Source organism: Haemaphysalis longicornis, unplaced genomic scaffold (assembly GCF_048455015.1).
Source record: "Haemaphysalis longicornis isolate Haplotype H1 unplaced genomic scaffold, Haemaphysalis longicornis Haplotype H1 scaffold_7, whole genome shotgun sequence".
NCBI lineage: Eukaryota > Metazoa > Arthropoda > Arachnida > Ixodida > Ixodidae > Haemaphysalis > Haemaphysalis longicornis.
In genome coordinates, this window is record NW_027526422.1 from 142092981 (window position 1) to 142118354 (window position 25374).

At 47.9% G+C, this 25374-nt stretch overlaps 1 protein-coding gene across 1 annotated transcript in view; it reads left to right on the top strand.

The window, feature by feature from the left end:
- Positions 1–25010, top strand: part of LOC144147090 (uncharacterized) — a 242100-nt gene extending 217090 nt beyond the window's left edge. The window contains exons 18-19 of the mRNA XM_077679137.1: positions 9852–10074; positions 24387–25010. Coding sequence (XP_077535263.1) covers positions 9852–10074; positions 24387–24760 — 597 coding nt within the window. The 3' untranslated portion in view covers positions 24761–25010. The remainder of the gene's footprint in view (positions 1–9851; positions 10075–24386) is intronic.
- The last annotated feature ends 364 nt before the right edge of the window (positions 25011–25374 follow it).

Below are 25374 nucleotides of genomic sequence, written 5' to 3' on the forward strand. Positions count from 1 at the left end.
GAGATCTTGGTGTGCCCGAGCATAACACACTTTCGTGTTAAAATTACGGAAAATGGCGAACCGTGTAACAACCTGAACTTCCGCAATAATGCAAATTTCCCAAAAGTTCCAAATGTATTCTTATAAAAGTGTAAATGGAGATTATTGGTCGAACGAAATTTTGAAAAGTAAACGTAAGGAAAATATTAAGCAAGTACTGAAAACAGCTAACCTTCTAACGCCCTACATTTTCACCATAATACAGATTTCGGGAATGTTCCAAACCGAATCGTTATAATAGCGTAATATTGGTCGGACAGGACTCAGAAAAATCAAAGAGGTTTGACTGTAAAAACTCACACTCACGGGAAGCGGCATACGAATGCTACGCATAGAAGATTATTCTATGAATTTCTGCAGACTTTCTTCCGTTTTGTTTGTAGACAGCCAGCGGAGACCTCGTCTTACAGCGTCTACCTAACACTGTCCTGGAGCAGGGAATCGGTCGAGGTTTGGTGACCATCTTGTGACGCGTCTCTTGATTACCTGGGGACGCGGGATGCTTCTTTCGGCGACGTCTGTTGAGAGGCTTCTCCCACAATCTTTGCTCCAGTGTTGCCAACATAGCCAGAGTGTGAGGACTGGCAATAGCAAGCTGTAGTGCTTCGAGGGCAACCTCGACTCCCGGAGACATCCAGCCTGTAGGCTGTACATCCTGAGGAGAGGAAGACGGATGTCGTACACCAGGAGTGGAGTGGCGTTGGAGACCACTCTAAGCCGCGCTCTGCGGACGCGGCGCACATTCCCCGCCAGGAGTGGCAGAGGAGTCGATGTTTGCGCCGGTCTGTACAGTACAGCAGATGCGACAGCCTGTGGTGCTCCGTCATGATGTACTGTCGAGTCCACCAAGTAAAATGTCGACTCTTTCATGCTGGAAGTCGTAGCTGTGGCTCGCGTTTCTTGGAGAGGCGATGCTGCACACACCGGGAGACCCTAGAGGTCTGGGACCACTGGATGTCCGCTGAGTATCGCGGCCCCGTTAACTTGTGATTGTTTCAGCAGAGGAACTGAGCATGGTAATGGAGTACTACTGTTGGTGCTAATGGCTGTCGGTTCTGTTGGCATTGTTGTCTGCCGCGTTCAACACTTTTGTGGTTGAGGACAACGTCTTTGAGGTTGTCCTACGCACTGGGGCCAGGAGCCGGTAGCTGGATTGGGTAAATGAGGTAGGCAGATAGCTTCTGCAAAGGGACAGAGTTCCTGCCTTCCTCAGAGTGGATGCCGTTGACGTAACAATGGCTCTCCAGGATGATGAACCACCCGGCGTGGCCAGTGATTGAACGAAACGGGATCAGCCCATGTAGGTCTGGGAGTGCGGGTGACGTTCTTCTCCATGCCGTCGCCCACGTTGTGGCTATTGAAGCAGCGGGGCACTGCCTTGGGGAAGCCGGTTGTCAGGGTCACCAATTGTAGGCGGCCGGCGAATTTGTGTGGCCGAGTCCACGTTTATTGCGGTTCCACTGGCTGAGCCGTGGTCCGACCAGGCGAGAAGAACCTGGTGTCGTTCTTGATGTCTGCCGAAAGTATTTTATCTGCCAGATGGCTAATAGTGCCGATTATGACGACGCTCTTAAAGGAGTACTGACACGAAATTTCTCGCTTTCAGTTTTTATGCTGTAAAGAATACCTATGGTCCCAGTAATTACGAAAATCGAACCGAAAGGCGTCAGCCACCAACATATAATTAATTATAGCACGTTTATTGCAACCACTTTCAAATTCGGTCGCCGCGCGGGAAAATGGCCGTTCGAAGGAGAGCCTGCAAGCGGACTGCCTGACGTCACGGTCTCCGTGACGTCGGACCGTGACGTCATGGTCTCCGTGACGTCAGGGACGTTCGCTGCATCGTCTGCTACGGATTGCACGCGGTTCACACTAAAGCGCTGGACACATGTACGATTTGTACACTCGATTCGCATGCGACTGATCGTTACGACTGTCACCACGACTAGTCGTACGCGTGAATTTGAGACACATGACCCGATGCGTGCATGCGATGCGTCGTCGGCGTCGCTCCGCCCACCGTTTTTGCTCCATGGTCAACTACGACTATCGCTGAGCTGAATTTGTAGATCCCGCGCGTTTAATCGCAAAAAATGGATAAAGCAGGCAATCGTAAAGCGTTTCCTGCCTTCGGAAACAGTTCGCGCACACGCCGGCCGCGCCTGCCAGCTCGGACACTCAGCGGCTCGATCCGGCGCAGACCACGGTAGCAAGACGGTAGCAACCGCTTGTCGCTGCTCTTCTGAATCAATCTGATCGTTAAAATGAAGTTCCACATGCAAGAAAGTAGGTGTTAGTGTGGTGAAAAATTGTGCTTGGGATTGTTATCAGGGCTTATTTTAAAAGCGGCGATCAGATATCTGCCGCGATGCAAGCGTATACGCTGACCGGCCCCCCGCGGCGCGCGGCGGGCGGTGCGCCGACCGGTCGAGAGATGGCAATACCTGCGCGGAAACGTGAAGTGCGCACTTCGCAAGCCTTGCTCACAGCGGTACCGCAGCCAAGCCAAACCTCCTATCGAAGCGAGACCGCCCACAACAACAGCGCAGGCTATCGCTTCCGGTTCCGGAAACAACTGTATGACGTCATGCTGAATCGGCCGCAAAATCGCGGATAGCCTGACGTCACACCCTAAGCGATTTCGCTAGTGCTGCCGATTTGTAATAGTTCGCGCCCAGGGTAATTAAAATCGATTTTTGATGCGTTTCCAGCCTCGGATCGCTCCAAAAATTTCTGTGGGTAATCTGTACAAACTACTGAAGCCAATTATATCGTTATTTAGGCCTCTAAATTTGGTGTCAGTACTCCTTTAAGGACGATAATGATGGTGTCGCTACATCCCTATAACGCTTGACCCCGCTCTGACGTCTTAGTAATATACGCAAAGTTCTACCTTGACCTCATGGCAGCGCTCTCCCCATCCTTCAGTTCAAGAGAAGGCCGTTAGTTCCTTGCCACTAACCTTTTTGAAACCTCATTCATCTACCCCTGATCTCTCTCTTTCAGTTTTTTCCGAACCGATTCAGACGACATCCGTATATAGGTAGACAGTTACTGGGTCGTAACACCTTGGCCATATTATTATCCCTCTGGTACACTGATACAGCTATCCCCAAATGTGAATGCATCGAACGCCTTTGTAGTATCCAGCTATTCGAGGTAGATGCTAAAAACTGGCAAATTTCATAAATTTGTGGTAAGGCAAAACATTTGTCAAAGTTGAACATTGGAGCGGCGTACCTGTCGACCATGTAGTGCGAAATCGCATCAGGCGACAGGAAAATGATGCCCACCGCTTCCAGCTTTAAAATATTCAAACTGCGGTCCTGTACCCTTTCCTTTTTAATGCATGAACAAGGATCCTGTACAATATTTACAATGTCACTCTGTCCAGAGAAGTCGATAAAAGGGGCTAATTTACATTTTTCACCATGTTAAGCCACCACATCAGATGAAATCAACCACACAGTTATAGAATGCAAGTAGGACTGGTATAGGGAAAAAATGTCTTTGAAATAATCATACGAACATATTCATAAGTTGTTTCACTCTAAAAGCGTGGGGGCTTCGGACAGTTTGTAATCCATGAGCTACACAGAGCGAGAAAAGACCAGGGACGGAACAAGAGGGACTAGGAACAAGCGCTGACTTTCCACTCATTTTAATAAAAAGGAACACACACATAAATGTACATTCTGTCGCAACGTCATAGCAGATACCACAGCTCCGAAACTGCCGCGTATACAAAACAGATTAACACCCGCTGTTGGGAGGCATCAAAACAAGTAATAAGAAAAATAAGACAAAATGATCAGTTATAGGAACGTTCACAATTGGGTTGCCAAAGAAGTAATCTCATTTGGACACGTGACTTCTTTGCAGCTGTGGTATCTGCCATGACGCTGCGATAGAATGTTTACTTATGTGTGTGTTTTTTTCATTAAAAATAGTTGGAGGTCAGCGCTTGTTTTTAGTCCATGTTCTTTTCGTCCCTAGTCTTTTTTCGCACTGTCTTGCTTTTGTTTCACCACCCGCGCCCGAACCAACACTGTCATTGAGTAGATTTATTCGCTTTTGATTTAACCATGCCCCTATTGAGGAATTAGCATTTATATTGCGTCATCAAAAAATAATACACAAATGGTTTGTTGCTGCACATGAAACCAATCAATGAAAACCACAGCTACATCGCTGCTTTAATCATTACTGCATAAAGCGAAGCAGTTTGTGTGCACGTACGCTTATATCTATGCAACTTGAAGATATTCTCGGGGACAACTTCATGTGGAAATTCAGCCAAAACTATGGGGCTCACACTGTCTAAAAGAGAGCGCAACTCCACATAATGTTCAATGAAAGAAATCATGCTATGCACTTTTTCCAAAATAATACCTCACAAATTTCTTCAGGAAACAGTATGTACGTGCCATTTGAAGGGGGCTATGTTAGAATGTGCACAAAATGATCTCCTTTGGGGTTACGCTGCATGCGCTCGCTGAAGATTTTTCGCTGTCCGAAGAACAATGGGTGCGTTTATTGCAGGAGGTGAACATTGCCAGGCAGTGAATCGTCCTTCGTGATGTCAACACCTTGTACCTCCCCCCGCCCCCCCCCCCCCCCCCCCCGCAGCATGTGCGCCCCACGTTTTAGGAAAATCAAATTGCTTAATTAGGCCAGGCAACCGTTTTGGAACATCTTGGCGCATGTCAGGCAAGGTGGACTACAATTATATGTGGTTCGGACATACCGACGAATGGATAAACTTCACCGAGAGAGTAATCTCAGCGTGGCTGCCCCCCTTCAGGAAATGGACATCCCCCTGAGGTAGCACAAGTACCCATGAGCCACCTCAGATATGTGCAAGCACAAACAGTGTGCGCAGTTCCTGAACTTACTTAGAAAGTGTGGTACTTAGAAAGCACGCTCGAAGGCAAGATTCCCGGAGCTAAACGTGCGGCCGTGTTTATCGCACCTTCTAACTTCGTGATTTATGCAAACGGAAAGGCGGTTGCTGTGAGCAGGATTTCGTATTTCTGTTATTCTCATCTTCTTTAAGGGACACCAGGGCGCTGATTGCCTTCAAAGTTCGCCGTGGTTAGGCGCTTCTTCGCATCGCAGTATAGGTGAGCGAAGCGGACAAATAGGAATGAAGTAGACACTGATAGGCCGGCATGCTCCTTGATCGTGGTTTGGCGCATTCAACCGCAAACCTCTTGGGAAGAAACAAATTATAACACGTGCCTATTTATATCACCGAGCCTGAAACCTGAAACCATTTTTCGGGTAATACTGCAACTAAGCAACCCAGAGAAGTTACCTCCGCCTACTGTTGCGAACCATGGTAGCGTGGTCGAAGCTGACCGGGGTTGGTGTCGTGTCGGGGCAGTCATGATGACGAATTTGAAAGAGAAGAAAACTTTATGTGCAAGTATTTGCATCTCGGTATCAGAGAACAGGCAGTGCGCTGCTGCGCGAGAGAGATAAAATAGGCGCGTTGGGTCCGTTCCCCTTCACCCTTTTTCTCGGATGACGTCAGGACGCACCAATCACAAAATTCATGGCACTGATAGTAGCGCCCCCACGCACAAACACACACACGCGCACACGCACACACGTGAGACCCGCTCCTCTCTTGCGCAGGTGAGCGTAACATTGCCCCACCTTGGGTCGCAGCCCCCTTTGTCCTGGTGATGTTGCACCACAAGGAAGACGTCTTGCATTCCTCTGTCGTAATATTCGTCGAGTGGCTCGTTGAAGACGTCTGCATCGTCGCAAACATGCCACAACAGGGGCAACACAATGATGCGCAGGCACGCCGCCGAAGCTTGCACTGCGGGGCTCCAAGCAATGCTATAGTAAGCACCGCCGCTGCCCGTTTGGCGATTGAGGGGCCACGAGGTCGTTGAAAGGGCTATTGTCAAGTAGCAGCATAGTTCACCGCTGTGGACACGCCGGGTCATCGAACGTCGATTAAGGAAGACCGACAGCAGGTTTTTGGTGGTTCATCCGAGCGCAGAAGACGTGCTGCGTAACAGCGTCGCAACACTACGTAACTTTCTCCTCATTGCCAAGGAAAGTTGTCCCCGAGTGTACCAGTTTTGCTGTTGTCTCTATAGGCAAAAGGCTTGTGCAGGTATGGTGTAAAATTAAAGCTCCAGATACTTGAGTAGGGCGGCCACCTGGCCGGTCTTCGACCGGCATGGCCGGTTTTTTGCACATGTGGCCGGGTGCCGGTTCACCACCCAGACTGGCATGCACCTGCCGGCTTTCTGTACCATCCCTGGCTGGATGCCTGAATAATTAAACATCGCGAACTGAACATCCTGAACATCGCGACAAGAAAACTCGAGGCGATGTTGTCTGCCCATGAACGCGTGGACACGCTAGTGTGCATAGAAGGCGACATGGAGCAAAGTTGATCCGTGTGGAACGCTACCGCTACCTGTTGGCAAGTTCAAAAAAAGGTGCCATTTTCAATGCATGGGATGAATTAGGAGTTTTACAACTGAACCTATCTATACTCGGGTACAGCCCTCCTGAAAGGTTCCGTATATACGAAAATATGGGAATACGGAGGACTTTCCTAGAATGACACAGAGCCGTCACAAAACAGGGAATAATTTTGCGAAACACACGTGGACAGAATAGTGCATACTTATTTAATAATGTGACACCGATTTTATATCTGTAAGTTTACTAGAACCGCCAAATCATTGTCCGTATGAATTCCATATATACGGAGTATACGGAAAATATATGGAGCGTCATTTTGCATAATATTGAAGCTAAAAATACGAAACTAGTGCCAAACGTTTTATTGCGCGAAATAATGTTATTCCCCAGTTTATTAAGGTAACATGTTCTTTAGGTGTGCTTGGGGGTGTCATACTCCGTATGAACTCCGTATTCCAATAATTCCGTATATACGGAACGTTTCAGTAGGGAGGGTCAGAATGGCAGTAGCTTGTGTAGTATATCACTCTGCCGAGGCGACGGACCGGGATGTCAACGGGCACGCCAGTTTTGAAGGGAAATTGCGTTTAATTCGTAACATCGACTTCTTTCTCATACGTATATTTTCGTCTTCGCTGCAGGAATTTTCATCGTCGCTACAGCCGGCTGCGGTGATGATGCGCAGGGGCAACTTTTATTGTCGTAGCAGCGGGCTCTTTTTCTTTTTAATCAATCAAAAGCAGTATCAGTGGCCACGTGTTTGTAGCTGTTAGATCATGAGCCCCAATTCTCTGCCGCCGAAAGAGCCTTAAATACGGTATGGTGAGTTTCGCTAAGAGTGTAGATCGCAATCTGAGAAAGAGACCTGGCATATATGTGTGGACGACGACCAAACAGCTGCAAGGTGCACCACATGCAGCAGTATTATCGCAGTGAAATTTGATGGGATCAATGCTGTGAAGAATCACCCGTCCGCGCAGAACTTTAAATGAAATATCCGGTCCTCCAAACAACCTGATGTGCCAACAAAATTCTTCACACCGAAGTCATCTAGCGCCGAAGATGAGGTGACCGCAGGGGAACTTGGGGCGATATTCTATGGACTAAAGCACAAGCACAGCTACTTGTAAATGGACTGTGGGAGCTAGTTGACGTAAACGGTATTCCCAGATTAAGATGTTGCATCGACATGTCGCATCAGAAAGGCCAAAATGGAACACGTCATGCAGGATGTTCTCGCACCCTACACAGTGGGGTGCGTCGTTCATAAACTTCAAAAAGGTGGTCGCACCCTTCTTTCTCCATGCCAATTAAGGCAACCTCAAGTTCTTCGCAATCGCGGTGCGATTCTACGACGTGAATGGCGGTGGCATTACAGGCGCTCTTATCGACTTTTATGAGCAACCAGAGGAGACGTCCGGTGCCATCCACGAACTCTTGACAGCAGTTTCGACAAGGTGGACATCTCTTTGTCGCACGCTATTGCGTATCGTGCGGATAACGCTTCCGTGAACTATGAAAGCACCGCTCTATTTTCCGAAAAATGCGGCAAGACAGGCCGAGCTTGTTGGAGGCCAACTGCAACTTTCATGTCGCGAACAACGCTGCAATGCACGCGGCGAATTTATTGAAGCGTATGCGGAGACGCTCGCGCTCAAAGTCTATGAACAGTCTTCTTCTAGCGCTAAAACACTGAAGGAGTTGAGTACCGCAATGTGCTGACCCATGTTTCGGTTTGTTGGCTGAGCTTGTTTTCAGTTGTTAACAGATTTATCAGAAACTGGGCCCCAGTAAAGTCCAGGTGAAAATGAGTGTGAACGGATGGTGCTGCAGTTCATTCGCGATCAAGCTGACAGACTGTCTGACATGGTTCTGCTTCCAGATTGCTACCTTCCATTTGTGCATTCATTTCTCGCGTAGTTTATTTCGGCTATTGTCCCCCTCGAGAAAAGCAACCTCGAACAAACTGACCTGTACGCGGTCCTGATTTACTTGAAGAGGCAACTAATGAATAGAACTCAGAACATGCTCTAAGGGATTAAGGCAAACCAGGCCCTTCAAACCCTCCCACGCATTGACAATGTACAAAAGCAATTTCTGATGGTGAAAGACAAGGCCCTCACATACCTCGGAAAATGGTTTGATTTCGAAAATTCCCGATTCAAGAAACTTGCCCATCTGGAGTTGTGTAAGGGCGCACCTGCGATATCAGCGGTTCTTATGCGGGCAGCTGTTCGGCATTGATTTCCAAGAGAACGGCGATGCTATATGAGAAATCTCCTTCTCAGAGACACCCTTCGCGGAATTTCTAGAAAAAATGAAATATCTAGCACATTGTGGCTTAGTTCCTTAAAAGAGGTTAAATGTCCTCACTTTAAAACCACATGAAATATATATATCTGTGCCCTGCAGCAACGCCTTTGTAGAACGCATTTTCAGTGTGATGGGCAATCGGTGGACCGACGAAACAGACAGAGTAGGTGTTCCAGTGTCCAAGGCAGAACTATGCATAGCGCATAATCTCCCGTACAGCTGTGAAGAGTTTGTGGGGAGGGTAAAACAAAGCAAACAGCTCTTGTCGGCAACTAGATACAATGAAAAGTACTCCTTTGAAAACGAAAATAGGCTGAACAGTGCCACACAGTGTGTTCGTCGCGCATGTTTTCATTTTCTTTCATTTTTGTTGTGTACATGATGGTCCTTAATTTATTTTGGGACTCTTTCTTGGGTTGATTTGTGTTGCTGCCAGTTTTTTTGTGTGTTCATTTTGGAATGCTTATTTTAGGACTTGTCTGTAGAAATAGAGTAAGATCGACAGAGGTGCAAGAAGGTATCCTTGCCCTACCTTCTTCATTTTATGTAGTATTCTACTATTCCGCTATCACATTTTGTTTTGTCTCCACGTGTGAATTTAACACCTGTGAATTTAACGCGAGTGAATTTTGATGTTTGCGTAAATAAACACATTACGGCGGAAGCAAAAAAAACCCGAATCATTTCAGTGTAATCATGATTCTTTGTAGCGAAAATTACGATCCTTGTTTACATTATATTTTATTTCATTCTGCCTCTTTCAAAATCCCCCCTCCCACCTCGGTGCGCGCCTACCAATTCTTTTCTTTCGAGAAAGCTGGCAACCTTATACTTGAATAAAATTACAATGACAACTTGAGGATCGGGATCTGCCCTTGTGAACATTAAAAATGGGTCTGTTGGCCTCCATTTGATGCCTAAGGAAACTGAGGAAAGTACGCATCTGCCAGTAGCGGTGGAAAACAGTAGAAACGGAATGATAAACTCAGGGAATTTACTGCTTAACAGGCGACTGCTAATGCTCCTTATCTCTTGTCACACAGGATATGGCGGAGGTGTTGAAACAAGCAGCGAATGCGAAGCAGCAGGAGGACGCCGACTGCTTGGTTGTCATTTTGATGTCACACGGCAGCACAGGCGTCATATTCGGTGTTGATGGAGAAGAGCTGAAACTTCACGACAAAGTCTATGCTCTGTTCAACAACGTGAACTGCCGAAACCTGAGAGGCAAGCCCAAGCTGTTCTTTATACAGGCCTGCCGGGGAGGTAAGTGCATCCCGATTTGTCCTTGGTCGTGCCAGGTTCGGGTGCCCCATTATTACCTTAAGTGAACTTACCAATAACTTAAATGACATCAACTTAAATGCAGTTCGCGTTATTTGATATCTTTAGTGATTACATCAGTCACGCCTACTGTTCCCTTGAATTTGCGGCTCCTGCTCACACAAAAACGTCCGTCGCTAGCATTACGATATTTTTGTCCACAATGATTTCTTGATGAAGTGGAGCAGCTCCACCAGAGGCCATAGAAAATAGACGCCTCTGACCCGGCGTCCACCTTAAGTCGTTCATTGGCGGCAACTTACATGTGAAATCATGTAAACGACAGATACAGAGTTTGTCCGAAGGTGTCCGGTATGACTGGACCTACTTTTATGGCCGTGAAAGGACTGGCTCGGATCATAAAAGTCTTTTCTCTTCGAGGCGGCATGCCGTCTGGTAAACCTTACGAGGGGTCCGGACGCCATCGACGGAGCACAACGCGGCTACCGTCTTGGACCGTCACGTACGCCTGCACTGGGGCGTCATTAAAGTGGGCACCTGTCCCATGGTCGTCGGGGAGGTCGAGGGCGGGTCTATTTCACCCGACGACATTCGTACAGATGCGGTTTGAATAAAGCATCGCAGGAAGTTGGCGCGAGCCGTAGAAGAGCGAAGGCAATCACGCGAGCAAGGCTGTGGCCATCCCCCCAAGAACACGGGTGCCAAGATTCAAGTGACGGTGGTGCAACAGCCATGCGCTCGGCCCTGGTCATTGAGGCGCAGGCCGTTCCGCGAATTTCAAAGTCGAAGAGGTGGAGTAAGCCCTGCTTCAAAGTAAACGACCCAGAAACATTGTGGTAGTCAGCACTCCCAGCTTGGAGCGAGCTTGTATGTACAGCAACAGTCAGTCGTTCATGTTAGGGACCAGACCGTTCGGAGTGAGAGCCTTCGTTACGGCGCCAGGGGACTGCGCAAAGGGCATCATCTACAGCATTTCCACCACAAACAGTAGGAGGGTGTCTCTAGAAGCCTAGTGAATTGAAGAAACTCGACGGTGCTCCAAGCGGGACGCATGCAGGGGAAACCAAACGTGGCCATCCTTGTGTTCGAGGGATCACAACTCCCCCACTTTTTATGCTATCAAGGGGCGGACACCTTCTCGAGAAGAGAATAGAAATGCGCATGAGATGCGGACACCTTGGTCATGGAGTCGACGTATGCCCACTAACAACCGCTACCGAATCGGCAGAGAACGTGTGCCGGACATTCGGTGCCAAGGAAACGCACCACCAGCCCTTCAGCAAGCCACAGTGTGCTTTCTTTGCAAAGGACACAAAGTGCCCACAAAAAGTGTTGACAGTGTTACCAAATTCTCTACCTACTCAAGAAGGTTAGGCTGGAGAAGGAGCAAAGAAAACGCAGGTAAATACATTTTTTATCAATAACCAAGGCCACTCAATCACTCAAAGCCAAAGCGATGATGGAGGGATCATCAAGAACGGCGGGGATCGTTCGGAGTGCTTTTCTCACCTCCCGTCCGGAACGATGGAGAGTGCCTTCGCCAGGGCCACAGACTTCAAAGTGCGTCCTGTTCAAGCCACCGGCGCTCCGGTGGTTCGACATCGTCTCGCACCGGCAACTTCAGCGGCAAATCTAAATCCATTTCTGGGAGCAGGTTCACCGGAGGATGACGGGCCTCGAGGTCGCCGTCGACACTGGGACACTTTGACCTGCCACCTCGAGAATAGGTCTGAGACAAAATGGCGGCAGCGCGTAGAAAGCGTCGATGCTGTACAAGCGACTGAACTCGAAACAGACAAGGTATGTGCTGGAGGTGGCGGCATCCTCGACAGAACCAAGGGTATGCCACGAAGATTCCTATCCCCAAGGCCCTAGATGTTGCGGGTAAACAGCCGCTTATACGAGTGTGCTATTTAATCCGCCGCACCCGGCGTGGGGTTACAAGAAGGGTATGATCAAAGAGAGAGATCTTTGGCTGGACTCTCAACAAGACGCCATCACTCTCGTGGCGTATCCCGAATTCCCCACGCACACGGTAACAACGTGAGCGTAGCGAGCGCGGCCCCCCCAACCTAAAGCGGAGGGCAGAACGGACTCCCAGGATAGCAGATATAAATATGCCAGGGCCATAGTAGAGCAGTGCAACATAACCAAGGTTAGACAGAGGGCAGATATTATTATTGCAGAGAACCGCTTTTTAACGAGTAGAGAGCAAATTCCAAATCCGGTAGAGATAGGACCGAGGCGCAGAGCACGTGTGTGTTTCAGGCCTGCCCAGTGAATGCGAGGGGATTCTGGTAATATTATCCGATAAAGAACGTGACGGGGTTAGGTCGAAGTCAAATTAAGTCGCAAAATCGACGAAGGGTTTTGAAGGCATCAGCTTCTTCGGCGACAATTGCGAACAAGGAAAGCCGGCAAGGCCGAGCTTTTGATATCGCGGCATACATTTGGGCAACTTCGATATAGAGTCTCCTCCACCAAGGGGCAGGGTAGGCCAAAAGCGCGGTTAATCAGGATTCATGCGCATGGCCAAGAAGCAAAAGAGGCTACAGTAAAGCGTGAATACAGGAAAGCATAGACAGGAGATCTGAGGCATTCAGTAGATAGATTGAGGAGACAATAGACGCAAAAGTCGAGGAGGTAAGGGCCTTGTTAACTTTCTTTGCGGAAAACATAACCAAGCAGTTTAGCCTTTGAACACGAGGGTGGTCGCACTAGAGTTCACATGCCACGGCCGGGCATCAGCAACACGAGAAGCACGGTAGCGGAGTAGGTCCAATCAAAGCCGCACTTGAGCCCGGCAGCAGACGGTTTGAGTTTTGCCTGGGTTAATAGAACGGTAGGAAACCGAACTTCGACTAAATAATCATCAGTATGCACGCCGGTAAGAAACGTAACAAGTACTTCATTTCCCAGTGGAATTGTCGGAGGTATCGCCGCAATCGTGGAAACCTTCAATAATTTATCCTCTCTAAAAGCGCTGGATGGAGACGAGAATGGCATTGGCCTGCAGGAAACGAGGGGGCAGGCACAGTATCGGGATACCCGTTTCAGTTTGATGAATAGCGCTCGGATGACACGGACCGCGGTAAAAACCCTGTATAGGCGAAACGGTTCGCGATGAGACGCGAAAAGGGCATAATGACCGTAGACCAGGTACTCACGCGAACTACCTTCGCCCAAAAAACTGGGAGAGGGGAGTGGCTTTATGCCGAACATCCGCAATAGGCCTCAGAAGAGATAGATTCAAGAATCCTATCCGCAAGCGCCGGAATGTTGCGGGTAAACAGCCGCTTATAACAAGGGGGTATTGGATCCGCCGCACATGGCGTGTGGGTACAAGGAGGGTATAATGAAAGGGAGGGATCTTTGGCTGGACTCTCAACAAGAGGTCATTACTCTTGTGACGTATCCCGAATGCCCCACGCACACATTAACAGCGTGAGCGTAGACACCACTCAAGAACTGAGTTTCGTAAGGAATGTCGGTGAGGGTGGCGTACGGTGAACGAACCTTAAAGAAATTAAGGGAGCGGCCACTTGAGCGTGGCCACCGATTTTGCGGTTGGCCCAACGAAAGCTAGGTGCAATAATCAACTTAAGCTAGTGGTCTGAGATTTCTTTATACTCCAGAGATGTTTGAAAACCTGTGATCGCGACGGAGAGTCGCATTAGTCTGATTATGATGATGATGATGATGATGATGATGATGATGATGATGATGATAAGGTTTTTATGGTGCAACGCCGAATAAGGGCAAAGTCGGGTTAGGCTGCCCGCAACATTATAGATAGAGGAGCATGGGTCATGTAACTACACGCTGAGATTAGGCCGTCGACTAAGACAATCCAGAACGAAGCAAAGCTCCAGAAGACTGAAGCCAGGCTTTTGCACATTTAGAAAGCCAAGGCGGGGCTGCAACAAGTCTGGCGAAGCTGAACTACAATCTCAAACTCTACAGGCAGCTAGCAAGAGTCAATGAAGGAAATGAGGGCTACGCGAATCGTTTGGTAAAGCAAAATTGGTGCAGCACGGGCCACGACATGGACAGGCAAAAGGGCCTAGCAAAAATCTGGAACGCACTAAGGTGTCTGGTGGACCCCCCAAAAAGCGAAACTACTCGAAAGCAGAATGTAAGTAAAATAATTCGAATATTTGAATGCTGGGGCTAGGAGCTCTAAAAGAGATATGAAAACGATACGCGGTCAACGGCCCGGGAGTTCAACTGAAAGTATACTAAGGACCAACGAATCCCAACTTTGATGAACCTATCACGCCGGCCGAGGTGCGCGGAGCCATTCAGGCGCTGCCTAAAAGTCGGCTCCGGGTCCCAGTGGCGTGACCAACAGGATGATCCAGTATTTGGAAGACGATTCGGTGAGGGCGCCGACTCGGTACCTGGGAACGCTGCGAGTCAGCGACACAGTGGAGAGACGCAAAGATAGCAAAGATTCCGACGCCTGAAAAGAACGCTTCCCTGAACAATCTGATACAACTTCACTAAGGTCATGTATAGGCAAATTGTTAGAGCACCTAGTACTAAACAGTCTTCACGCATTCGTGTACAAAATACACCTCTTCACTCATACCATGATCAGATTTAGACCGGGCCTGTCTACGCAAGACGTTATGTTGAGACCCAAGCAAAACATGTTTGACTGCTTGCACACCAGAGCCATTCTAGGTCGGGACTTGGCGAAGACATTATATATTGCCAATCACGAGACAATTAAGGAGTGTCTAGAAAGCCTATGTGTCAGCAGCGCAACTCTCAACAACGTTAGGGACATTTAACCAGCAGAAGGGCACGTCTGCTCTCGCGTGGAGTGGAATCTGATTCATAGAGCGAGGGAACGGGGGTACTAGTCAGGGCTCCATCCGACCATAATAGGGCACCCCCGCATATATGAATCCATAGCAAGGCCGTCACGCAGGCTGTGTGAAAGCCACGACTGGTTTTATAGACAGAATGCCGGTCGGGATGCCAACGATGCTACCTTCTGGTCTCTGGAGGCGGTAGCGATGAAGAGATTAATCGCTACCCCGAAGCTGTGGTACAGTACGCTGCCACGATGCGTCTGTGTTGCTCACCGCTAAAGGCACCTCTTCTGTTATATTGTCGTAGAATGCAAACAAAGAGCGACATAGAAGCAGATAAGCAAAGTCCACTATTAGAGTCCGGGCCGAGGGACTAAATATCCACGTTATCCGCAACATCAGGGTGCTGGGGCTCAGGATCCAACCGAACGGGCACATTACGGAGTACATCGCAAGAGGGTGGACTAAAGGGCTTGTTGTTACATTATATCGTTTAAAAAAAGCGCGGAAGACGGGACTGAGGAAGGAACAGACGACACAAGCGCGGGCGAACAGTGTGTGCATTTTTAATTCGCATGAAAATATACGTGAAAAGCGAAGGAGAGAGATGAAAAGAAGAAACGTAAAAAAATAAACTTTTGACGTAAGCAGTGATAACAGCAGATTAGTTAGAATGGAAACAACAATATTATCCGCCGCGTGACGATTTGTGGACGACTAGCCACGTTAGGCAACTGATTTCCTCGTCCAGCAGGGACACTGACGTTTCGCGGATGCAAGCGCTCCCTTTCCTGTTGGTTTCGTAGGCTTCAAAGATCTCCCTCTCCCTTCCCCCGCGGTAAGTGGCGAGTGTGGCGCATTCTTTGAAACTGGGACTGCAGCCGCCGGAGGCTCCGTGCGGAATGAATGTACGACCTGTCGAAAGTGGCACCTGTCGAACCTGTCGAACATCGTGCCACCTGTTGCATCAGCGAACCATCCATGTCACTGCTGGACAAAGAAGTCGCTTACCTAACGTGACTAGTCGTCTGCAAATAGTCACGCTGCGGATATTATTGTTGTCTTTCTAACTAATCTGCTGTTATCACTTTTTACGTCAAATATTTATTTCGTTTTTTTTGTTTGTTCTTGTCTTCCGTTCACTTTTCGTGTACATCTTCCTGCGGATCAAAACTGAGCACAGTTGTATGACAGCGCTTGTGTCGTCGTCTCCTGCCTTATTCCCGTCTTCCGCGCTGTTTTTAAAGGACATTACGGAGGCCATCAAGGGGCTGCAGGGTAGCTTGCACCGACGACTTGACTCATTTCCCGCATACCCAAAACACATCGGGAAACGAAGGAGCCAAACCACCTGAGGCTTCTACAAGCCTCCGCCGTGAGTCGCAAGGAGGCCTTTCCTCAATGTGCTCACAAGCGAGAAGTAGAAAGTAGATAAGCTGAGGAGGTAGCCGTACAAACAGGCTTTGGGCATACCAATCACGACATCTACAGGAAGGTTTGCTGCTATGGGGCTGAAAACTCAGTAGACGAATTGATGCAGGGCCGCCCATAGCGCTAGCGGGCAGACTATCACGAAGCCACACGGGCAGATATACTTTGCGTCTTTGGGAATATACCGCGAGTCGCACTTCAGAGAGCAATACTCTCTCTCGAGTGCAACGAGAGGAGTCGTAGGCATTCCCGCTTTCCCGGCAAGCATTCACCCGGAAACGGGAGTGACGAAAAAAACGGCCAGTTTGGCAGCACTAAAGAGGAAGCTGGAGCTCAACGCAAACAAAAAAAAACAAACAAAATATTGTATGTGAACGCTGTCGACATCGCATAGATCGCAAAGCAGATTTGGCGCAGTTCCTGTGGCGGTGGTGGATCTTGAGGGGAACCTGGTTGCTTCCAGTTAGGTCTGGAAGACCAGCCCCGAGGTAGGCGATGAAGTGGCTGTCGCTCTAGGAATTATAACTGCAGTCGCCTACGAGCATCTGAAGGACGACACACCACTACCACGCACACCCAAAACAACAACCTCCCCTGATGCAGCACGGGCAACTGTAGAGGAAGGTGCAACAGCCCGCATAAACAGGGTAGTGATTGTCAGAGACTCGAACGCGGCATTTAGAGACCTCACCAAAGGCCGCGTGTCGCTTAATTATATCAAGGCACTCCTTTAAAAGACTAGTTTACGGGTACAATTTACGATTGTTTACGAGACTCATTTACGAGACTCGTTTACCAGTACGAGAAGCTACCCGTTTACGAGTACAATTGCGAGACTCAAATCGAATCGCCTAGGTTTACTATAGGAGCCGGCACACTCTAGCCCCTCGGCAAGCGGACGTGTTCACGAAGCACATCGAGGATTAACAATGCGAGCTTGCGGCTGACTCTACACGGCTCGGTGCAAACGGAGATGGCGGCGACAAGACGCCGTCAATCCTCTGTCCCTCTTCAAGCGGACATCTGATGACGTGTAGGGAGACAATAGATCCTTACAGAAACTCCCGTCAATGTATGGTAATGAATTGAGCTAGTTGGCTTTGCATGTTGATCGACTGCGCTTTAGGATACAAGAGACACATTCTAAAGAATACAAACAGAAGAAATGGGCAGCATGAGCGCCAACTAGCAGCTGATTTATTAGAAGTACTATAATACTTGCCTGGCTATCGAAACAACCAAAAAGAGTTAAAAGATGCAATTGCAAAGTCGGAAATTGAAAAACAAACATTTTCTTCATAAACACAGCCGCTAAACGTCGTAATCTTGTGATTGGCTTCTTGTGTTTGTTCATGTTTATGAGTAGCAGCATTCTCCCGAGTTAAGCACCCGCCGCCTCAAAAGTTGTTAAAAAGCGTAGATCGCATATCAACTCCTTCAGGCTAACACGTATTTAAATCCGGCGTTGTACAACCAGTGCTATCCCGGGATCTACGACACACCTCGTAAATAGTGTTAAAAAAGAGGGCCAATCTTGCGAAAATTGTGTGGGCCTGCCCATGCCCTGCGCACAGTAAAATGCCGTCGAATGACATAGCACGATAACCTGATCATCTCCTCATGGGAGAAAAGGACACGAATATTATCGTAGAGAAACACAATGAGCAAAAACTCATCCTTTTATCTCTTTAAATAACGGGACCGGTGATTTGGAAGACCACCGCGCTACTCAGTAGGTATTGCCAAATTTGGAAGAAAGTTGTGTAACTGGCCCAGGGAGCTGCTAGGGCCCACGGGCTTCTGGAAGCCTCCTGATTGGAGGGGGAGTTACATCCTCCCTTCGAAATGCATGCGAAGTAAGGTTATTATCTCTCTAGCTAAGTGAGTTATCATTTGAGAACATCGCAGCCTATTGGGCAATTCAAGCAAAACAGGACTTACGAAACAGCAGCAGAACTCGTAAATCAACATATCCAAATTGAATCCTGCGACATGATGCACAAGAAAAACTTAGAGTCACGAAAAGGTCCTTTATATAAAACAAAAAAGTATACCCTGGTGACCGCGTACAATCAAAGGATAAATACTGCCAACCAATGTTTGATACTTTAACCAAAGGCATTAAAAAACTATCTTCTATGGCCTACGTAAACAATACATGTGCTTGTTTAGATGCTGCCATTTCTTTAAGATGAAAGCTGTCATTTACCCAATGCCCCCGGGCCTGTAAGGTATTTTGAATAAATAAATAAATAAATAAATTTGCTCACCACCCCCGTTTTACTTGGTCCTTCGGAAAACCACTGCACTGGGGACTTGTTACTTCCAAAGATTAGCCCTGCAAGAAGATCGGGGCAGCTGGACGGGTGGAACCTACCCTGAGACCTGACTTTGTTACCCGAATGGGATGGCGAAATGAAGTGCGCAGCCTCTGCTTGGTTTGTTTCGACACATATTTGGTGTTAGGAAAATTTAGGCTTTGTCGTTTTTGAGCACGTGTCCTAAAGTAATCCTAGGCACACGTGTTGGGTTTTTCGCTGTCCTAACAGCTACTGAAGCTCGTGAAATGCTTTTAGCTGATTCATTTGTATCGCGTTCCGTTCCAAGTTTCCGTGCCACAATGAACAGCAAACCACATGGGTAGGGTTAGTTCATTCTGAGAGAGAGCCACTTACGCATGAATTTCTTTTCTGTGTGATTGTGGAAACCGGCACTTTGCAAAAATTATCGGTAACCGCGAACTCTGCGCCCTCTGCCTCCAGTCACTTGAGATATAGTAACTTTCAAACTGACAACACTCTCGCGCATTTGTGGAGTCAAAAAGCTTGAGCAGGAACCATACATATGCGCACCTGTCCAGAACAAAATCGTGACTGCAGGGGCTAAAAATACGTGTATGCGTTAGATAACTAACGCCAGGCTTCTTTTTTTATTCGTATGTCATCTTTGCCGAACAGCAAAATGTGAACAGCATAACGCCGTGTTAAGACGCTTAATTGTTATGACAGCGCAATGATAAATCGCTGAAAAGAAAAGGAGGATAAAAACGAATAGCCGCCCAATTTTTTATCGATAGCCAAATCTGGCAAGTCTTCCACCGGAATATCTGAATAAAAATAGAAGAAACTAAAAAACGTATTTCTGTCGCACTTCGGTCTAGTTTGCTCCCCTGTGAGATTAAATAAATGTAAGAAAATGAAGAAAACGGATAAAGTAAGTCACGAAATCCGCAAGGTACAATCTAAGCCAACGCCAAAGAAGAAGACGTCAGGTTTCACTCGATCCCTTGATGCGACGACGGAAACGCGGGATTAGGGGATGAAATTTTTTGATGTATGCATGTTTGTAAATTAATTAAAATACCCAGCATTTCTGTAATACTTTTACGAAGATTTTCGGCATGAACGTAAAAACTTCTGCCAGAGGTTTCGCTCCAAAGCGAGCGACGCAGTGGCCACCTATTCATATATATATATATATATATATATATATATATATATATATATATATATATATATATATATTAAATATATATCGGTATTAGGAACAGACTAACTCAATAGGATACTTAGGACACCTGTTAAGAAGCCAGCGAGGATCATCCCGTCAAATGTGAGAGAAAAACTAGGACTAGGGCTGCCACCGCCATTTTTCCATCGCATGCAGGTGCAGCTCATGTTACGCTTGTGCTGGTCTCGTTTAGAGTCGCACTAGCTAGTTTCTGAAAAATGATGAGCCACTCAGCAACTCTCATTATTGCATGCATAAATCATTGCCTTTTCAAATGAAGCGATGCATTTCTACGGCCCTGCGATGTTCGTTCCAGAAACCCGTTCCAGTGGCTTATGTGAACACCGGCGTTATGATGTGAAACCAGCCGTGTTTTAACTGCTAGTAACCAGGTTGCGTAGAATGCAATTTCAGCACAGTCTTTCTCGTTTTTGAAGGTAAATATTCCTCAAGGGTACACGCCGACACTCACTTGAATTCGCGCGCGATGCCGTTTCTGTTTATTTACGCCAATGCCGGTGCAGCAGCTGCTCAAATCGGCCTTCCAAGGCAGGGATGGAGCAGCGTTTAAATGGGACCGCTATCGCCTACTGCTAATATCCCTAAAGACGCCTCCCGCTGTACTACCAGACCATAACTCAAAATGTCGGAACACTGTGAACATGCCGAAATGGATCTCTGGGGCCGTTCCCTAAGTTTCAAACGGAGAGCAAGCGGATTGGGTTAGCGACCCACTATCTGCCATGCTACGCAGAAGCAGCTTCTGTTCCAAATGAACGGCACAATAAGCGAACTTCTTCCTCCACAAAGGTTTCCTGCTACATTGAGCCCATGTAGTGCTTATCACGTGCCCCGCAGTTGCTATCATAATAGAGCTCGTACAAGGCGCGTTAGGACAATAATGGTGGGTTTAAAAAACTCAAGGAAAGATTAAGTGTTCACGTTTCACAGGAGATGCCGGTGGAAACCATCTGGTTATGCCACGTTGGCTTACGAAACAGCGATCAAGGAACCAACATAAACGTCCCAGAGCTTGTCCGGTCCACACAGCGGACTACGACACTGGACGCGGTGCTCCATCGATTGCAAGATGCCGTCTTTACCTCCAGGGGCAATGGATACGTACAATGCGCGGAGAGCCCGCGCCAAGGTGTTCCCTTTTGAGTCAGAGACCTACACCCTGAGGGTCCCGACACAACAACCACCTATCCCGGTACACCCTAACTTCATTGCAGATTCAGCCACCCATCTGAAGAAGCAGGCTCAGCTAGAAGCTCCAATTGCATGTCGGACCGTGTGAAGTCTAACGCTCTTTTGGACAACTTCTTTACGACGTGTTTCCTGGCGGTGACTACTGCAAAATACTGGCAAAGGAACTGCCAGAGCATAAGAATCCCCTACTGTCGATTGCAGGCGTCATTTTTTTGTTTTTCAGCAATTGTTTTTTTTTTTCATTGTTAACCCTTCCAATGGATGATAACCTTGAGTAATTCCCGAACCTATAAGAATAGATCCTAGTGGGGCTTGCAAAGTGTGGACGCTTATCACTGTGACTTAGAGTACACACCTCAAACGATTAAATGTATGCACTGCTAAAAAACAGCTGCAGACCAATTGCGATATTGTTCTTGCACCCGAAATTGACATATTTGAGATATGTCCGACATCATTTATGCGTAGGGCACAGAAAAACTAGAATAATCATTTTTGTTTATACTAAAGTCTAATGCAAGTGCACATCCAGTAAGAATACTACAGGGAACTGTAACAAAATTTAGTGCCCTTCCGGTCTGTAAGGAAGGATGACCGGCGATGGTGGACGCAGTACACGAAATGCATGAAACAATACACGTTGGTTTGTAGATTGCGATTAAGCAATTAGCACTTATCCTAATGAAACTTTGAGGGACTTGACATTTATTGTAGTTGACAATCGTCAAGCTGTCGGTTTCCATCCCGCGTAGTAGGCATCTTACTGTCTATGTTATACACCAACCCATTCCGCTCAGCCACTGAGGACAACGGAAAGTTCGCAATGCGGTGGTGGACCCACACGTTTAAACCAGCATAACGGACGTGTCATCAGTGAGGGCATAAAACCTATACCTGCGCCTGCACGCCCCCCCCCCCCCCCCCCCCTGCGCCTCCCCAATCCTTCCCTCCAATCGCAACTGGCGCCGGATAAACCTGCAACCAGTTATGTGCGGGTGCTTAGACGGTAAAGGCACCACCCAAACTGTCGTTCTGAAGCCCTTCAAGCATAACAAGAAATAGTGGCTCACGTCGACGTAGCTGTCTATCCGGGAGCCATTCCCAGCTATTCGGCGAAGTGGAACGTGCGGTGGAAACGCAGGCGGCGGGGGCTTTCTGTTTTAGCACCCTTTCGAGCTTCTGTTCCAGCACACGTTTCTTCGATTACCGCGGTTCTTCATCTGATAGAGCGACACGCGGCTGTCTATAGGGAGTTACAAGCTTGAATGACTCGAGCTTCGTTCTAGTAGACAAACATGTCGCTGTCCGTTTCCGTACAGCGTCATATGTATCTCACTGCCTGTGTAACGAACTCGCCGCGGTGGCTCAGTGGCTAAGGCGTTGTGCTGCTGAGCACGAGGTCGCGGGTTCGATTCGCAACCGCGGCGGCCGCTTTTCTGATGGAGACGAAAAGCAAAAACGCCCGTGTGTACGAGATTTCGGCGCACGTTAAAGTTCCCCAGGTGGTCAAAATTACCTGGAGCACTCCACACCGGCGCGCTTCATAGCCTGCGTTGCGTCGGCATATTAAACCCTACAATCAATCAATCAATCAAAGCATGTGTGACACACCAACCCAGACCCCTGCACCACATTTAAATTTCCCGCCAGCACAAGGCGGACGTCATCGGTAGCGCCATGACGACAATCTGTGCATGCACGCTGCCCTTCTTCCAGCCTCTGCTAGTGCACGCATCAACCGGCAACCGATGAAGGATGAAGGGCGCGTGCTTAGTTGTCAAATACACTGGCAAAAATGTCGCACGGAAAGCCTTTTATGCTAAAGAATTACGGGCTCAAGTCGGCGTTCAAAACAGGCAAGTTGCTCTGGTAACGGATGATAGGGGAGCTACCGCTGTTATAAACCGATCGCGCAGCTGGTGAAAGAGGACTGCAAATCACCTATTTTCGTCTCTGCTGGCAGCTAGAGCCCACACTCAAGTTCTACACGGCGGCATGAGAGACACGATGACACAACTCGGAGAGAAATACTGGATTTGCCTAGCAAGATACTAGGTGAAGCGAGTGGCCAACGGCTGCCATCTGTGCAAGCGGTTCCGAGTCAACCTGCATGAAATCGTGGTTCCCCGATGGATAACCGGAGAAGATAAGTTTCCCAACATACTGGAAGTGCATGTCTTTTGCAGTGCAAACCCACAAGCGTACGAAGCGGAGGTATACGTCGTCACGGAGAATTTTAGAAAGTGTTGCCTGCTGACCAACAAGTTACGTGGGGCCCCATACAAGAAAATCAACTTATTGCGGTCCAAGCTTCCACAGAGCTTTATTCGTCTCAGGGGTGTGCAGCTACGTGAATGCCAGTTTCACGAACGTGGCATTGTATGTCAAAAGAAGACATTCGAAGGAAAGAGAAAAAAGCACCGATCGTGTCATCCTTTCTTGCAATATCAAGCTGCAAGATGGGCTTGGGACAACCAGACCCATACAAAGACTTTACCCACTTGAAATTCGCGCCTAGCCACTTTCTCCCGGCCCGGAATGTGTGGAAAAATTATCATCACCGTGTTCCTCCGTTGTCTGAAGCATACGAGCAATACAGCTAGATGCGATGAAGACGCTGAGTGCATAGCTCGGGCTTAGAGGTGCGCTTTCGCGGCACGAGGCCCGCGCCTTGGGCAATCGAACATCGAACGCCCGTCCCGGGTGCCACAAAAAATAAACCCTCTTTTTCTGTTTGTCCCACAGAGAGCTTCATTTCTCGGCTTCCGCCACGCCTTGGCTCAACAGAGGCATCGGTGGTGGCGAGGAGAATAACAGTTGTAAACCGGTGTCGGCGCTGGCGAGGAGAATCCCCGGAACGGTGCCGAGTAAATCGGCTTCACCGGAGTGAAAACTGCAGGGGTTAGATATATACTCCTCCGCAGTAAAAAGGCGAAGTGTCCACTATGCGCTTTGGGAAACTGGACACTGTAAAAAGTGGAGACGCGCTTATTTACAACACGCCGCCACATTTCCGCCACCGATTTTCTCATGGCTCGCAGAAGTTAATTATTTACAACGTGAAGAGAAGGAAAGACAACAAATATCAGAAACAGCGTATTCCAGGAGCGTATGTTTTGCCGTTCTTCTCATTTGTGTTTTCCGACGCCCTGCAATAAGGTAAAGTGACGTACCAACACGTCCAACAAAACACTTTGCGAAGCTTTATGCACATTTTTTTTTACCAAACCCCCATTCAATTGTCCCCGCAATTGCCTCATGACAAAGCGGCCTTTCGAATGGTACGGTTCCGCCTGAATGTTTCTTTTCTGTTTTATGCAGATAGACACAACTATGCAACGGATTCATCTGCTGCTGACTCTGGTTCACCGGATCCGTTACCGCAGTTCTGTGACACGTACGTCGCCTACTCAACGATTCTCGACTACGTGTCATTCAGAAACACGAAAGACGGGTCCTGGTTTATTTCAGCCATCTACGATGTATTCAGACAACATGCTGATACAACTGATCTGGCAGACATGATGTTGAAAGTCACTGAGGAGGTCATGAAGCACACTACTAAAGATAGGGTAATGCAAGCGGTGAACCAAGATCTCATGGGATGGAGAAAGAAGCTTTATTTTAACCCGGGATTGGGTGTAACAAGTACAACTGAATGGAGTGCACAGGCTCCAGCTGCCCGTGTGGCATAATGTTCGAATCACGTTTGTAGTAGACTTCTAGCGCAGGATAGCTAGCACAAACACTCGCAGGGTTTCTTGTAAGCCGATTTCAGGCGTCCGCTGAAAGCACAGCGATGGTTTTCTGCGTGGACTGCAGGTTAGGCATTTCTGGCACAGCGTAGTTAGCCGTAGCGCCTGCATCATTACCGCTCTCATTTGTCCAAACATGGGGCTGATGTGAATTTTGGCTGTATTTAAAAATAAAAAATGTATGCTTAAATTGGGTGGTATTATTCAATGAAGATAACTATGGTTACTGCTGAAAACACCCGGCATCGTGTCGTCACCTGCACATTACGGCGCATTTGACCCCTATGCTCAAGGATGATCGGACGCGCATAACTGAATTGTGGTGAGGCCTGTATTTGACTACCGGAACATAGCCCTTTGCACAACAAAAAGATGCTTTCTAGAAACTTGCTGGGAGTCTTCAACTCACTCTTTTCTACTACATGTGAAGCTTTTTGAAGAACTTCTTTGGTGCATTTTTCCTGTAACTATTTTATTTCACAACGCTCTTGCGGCCTAGGTTTCATAAATAACATGGACATGTTCTGTATGAATAACTTGGGACAAACTTAAAA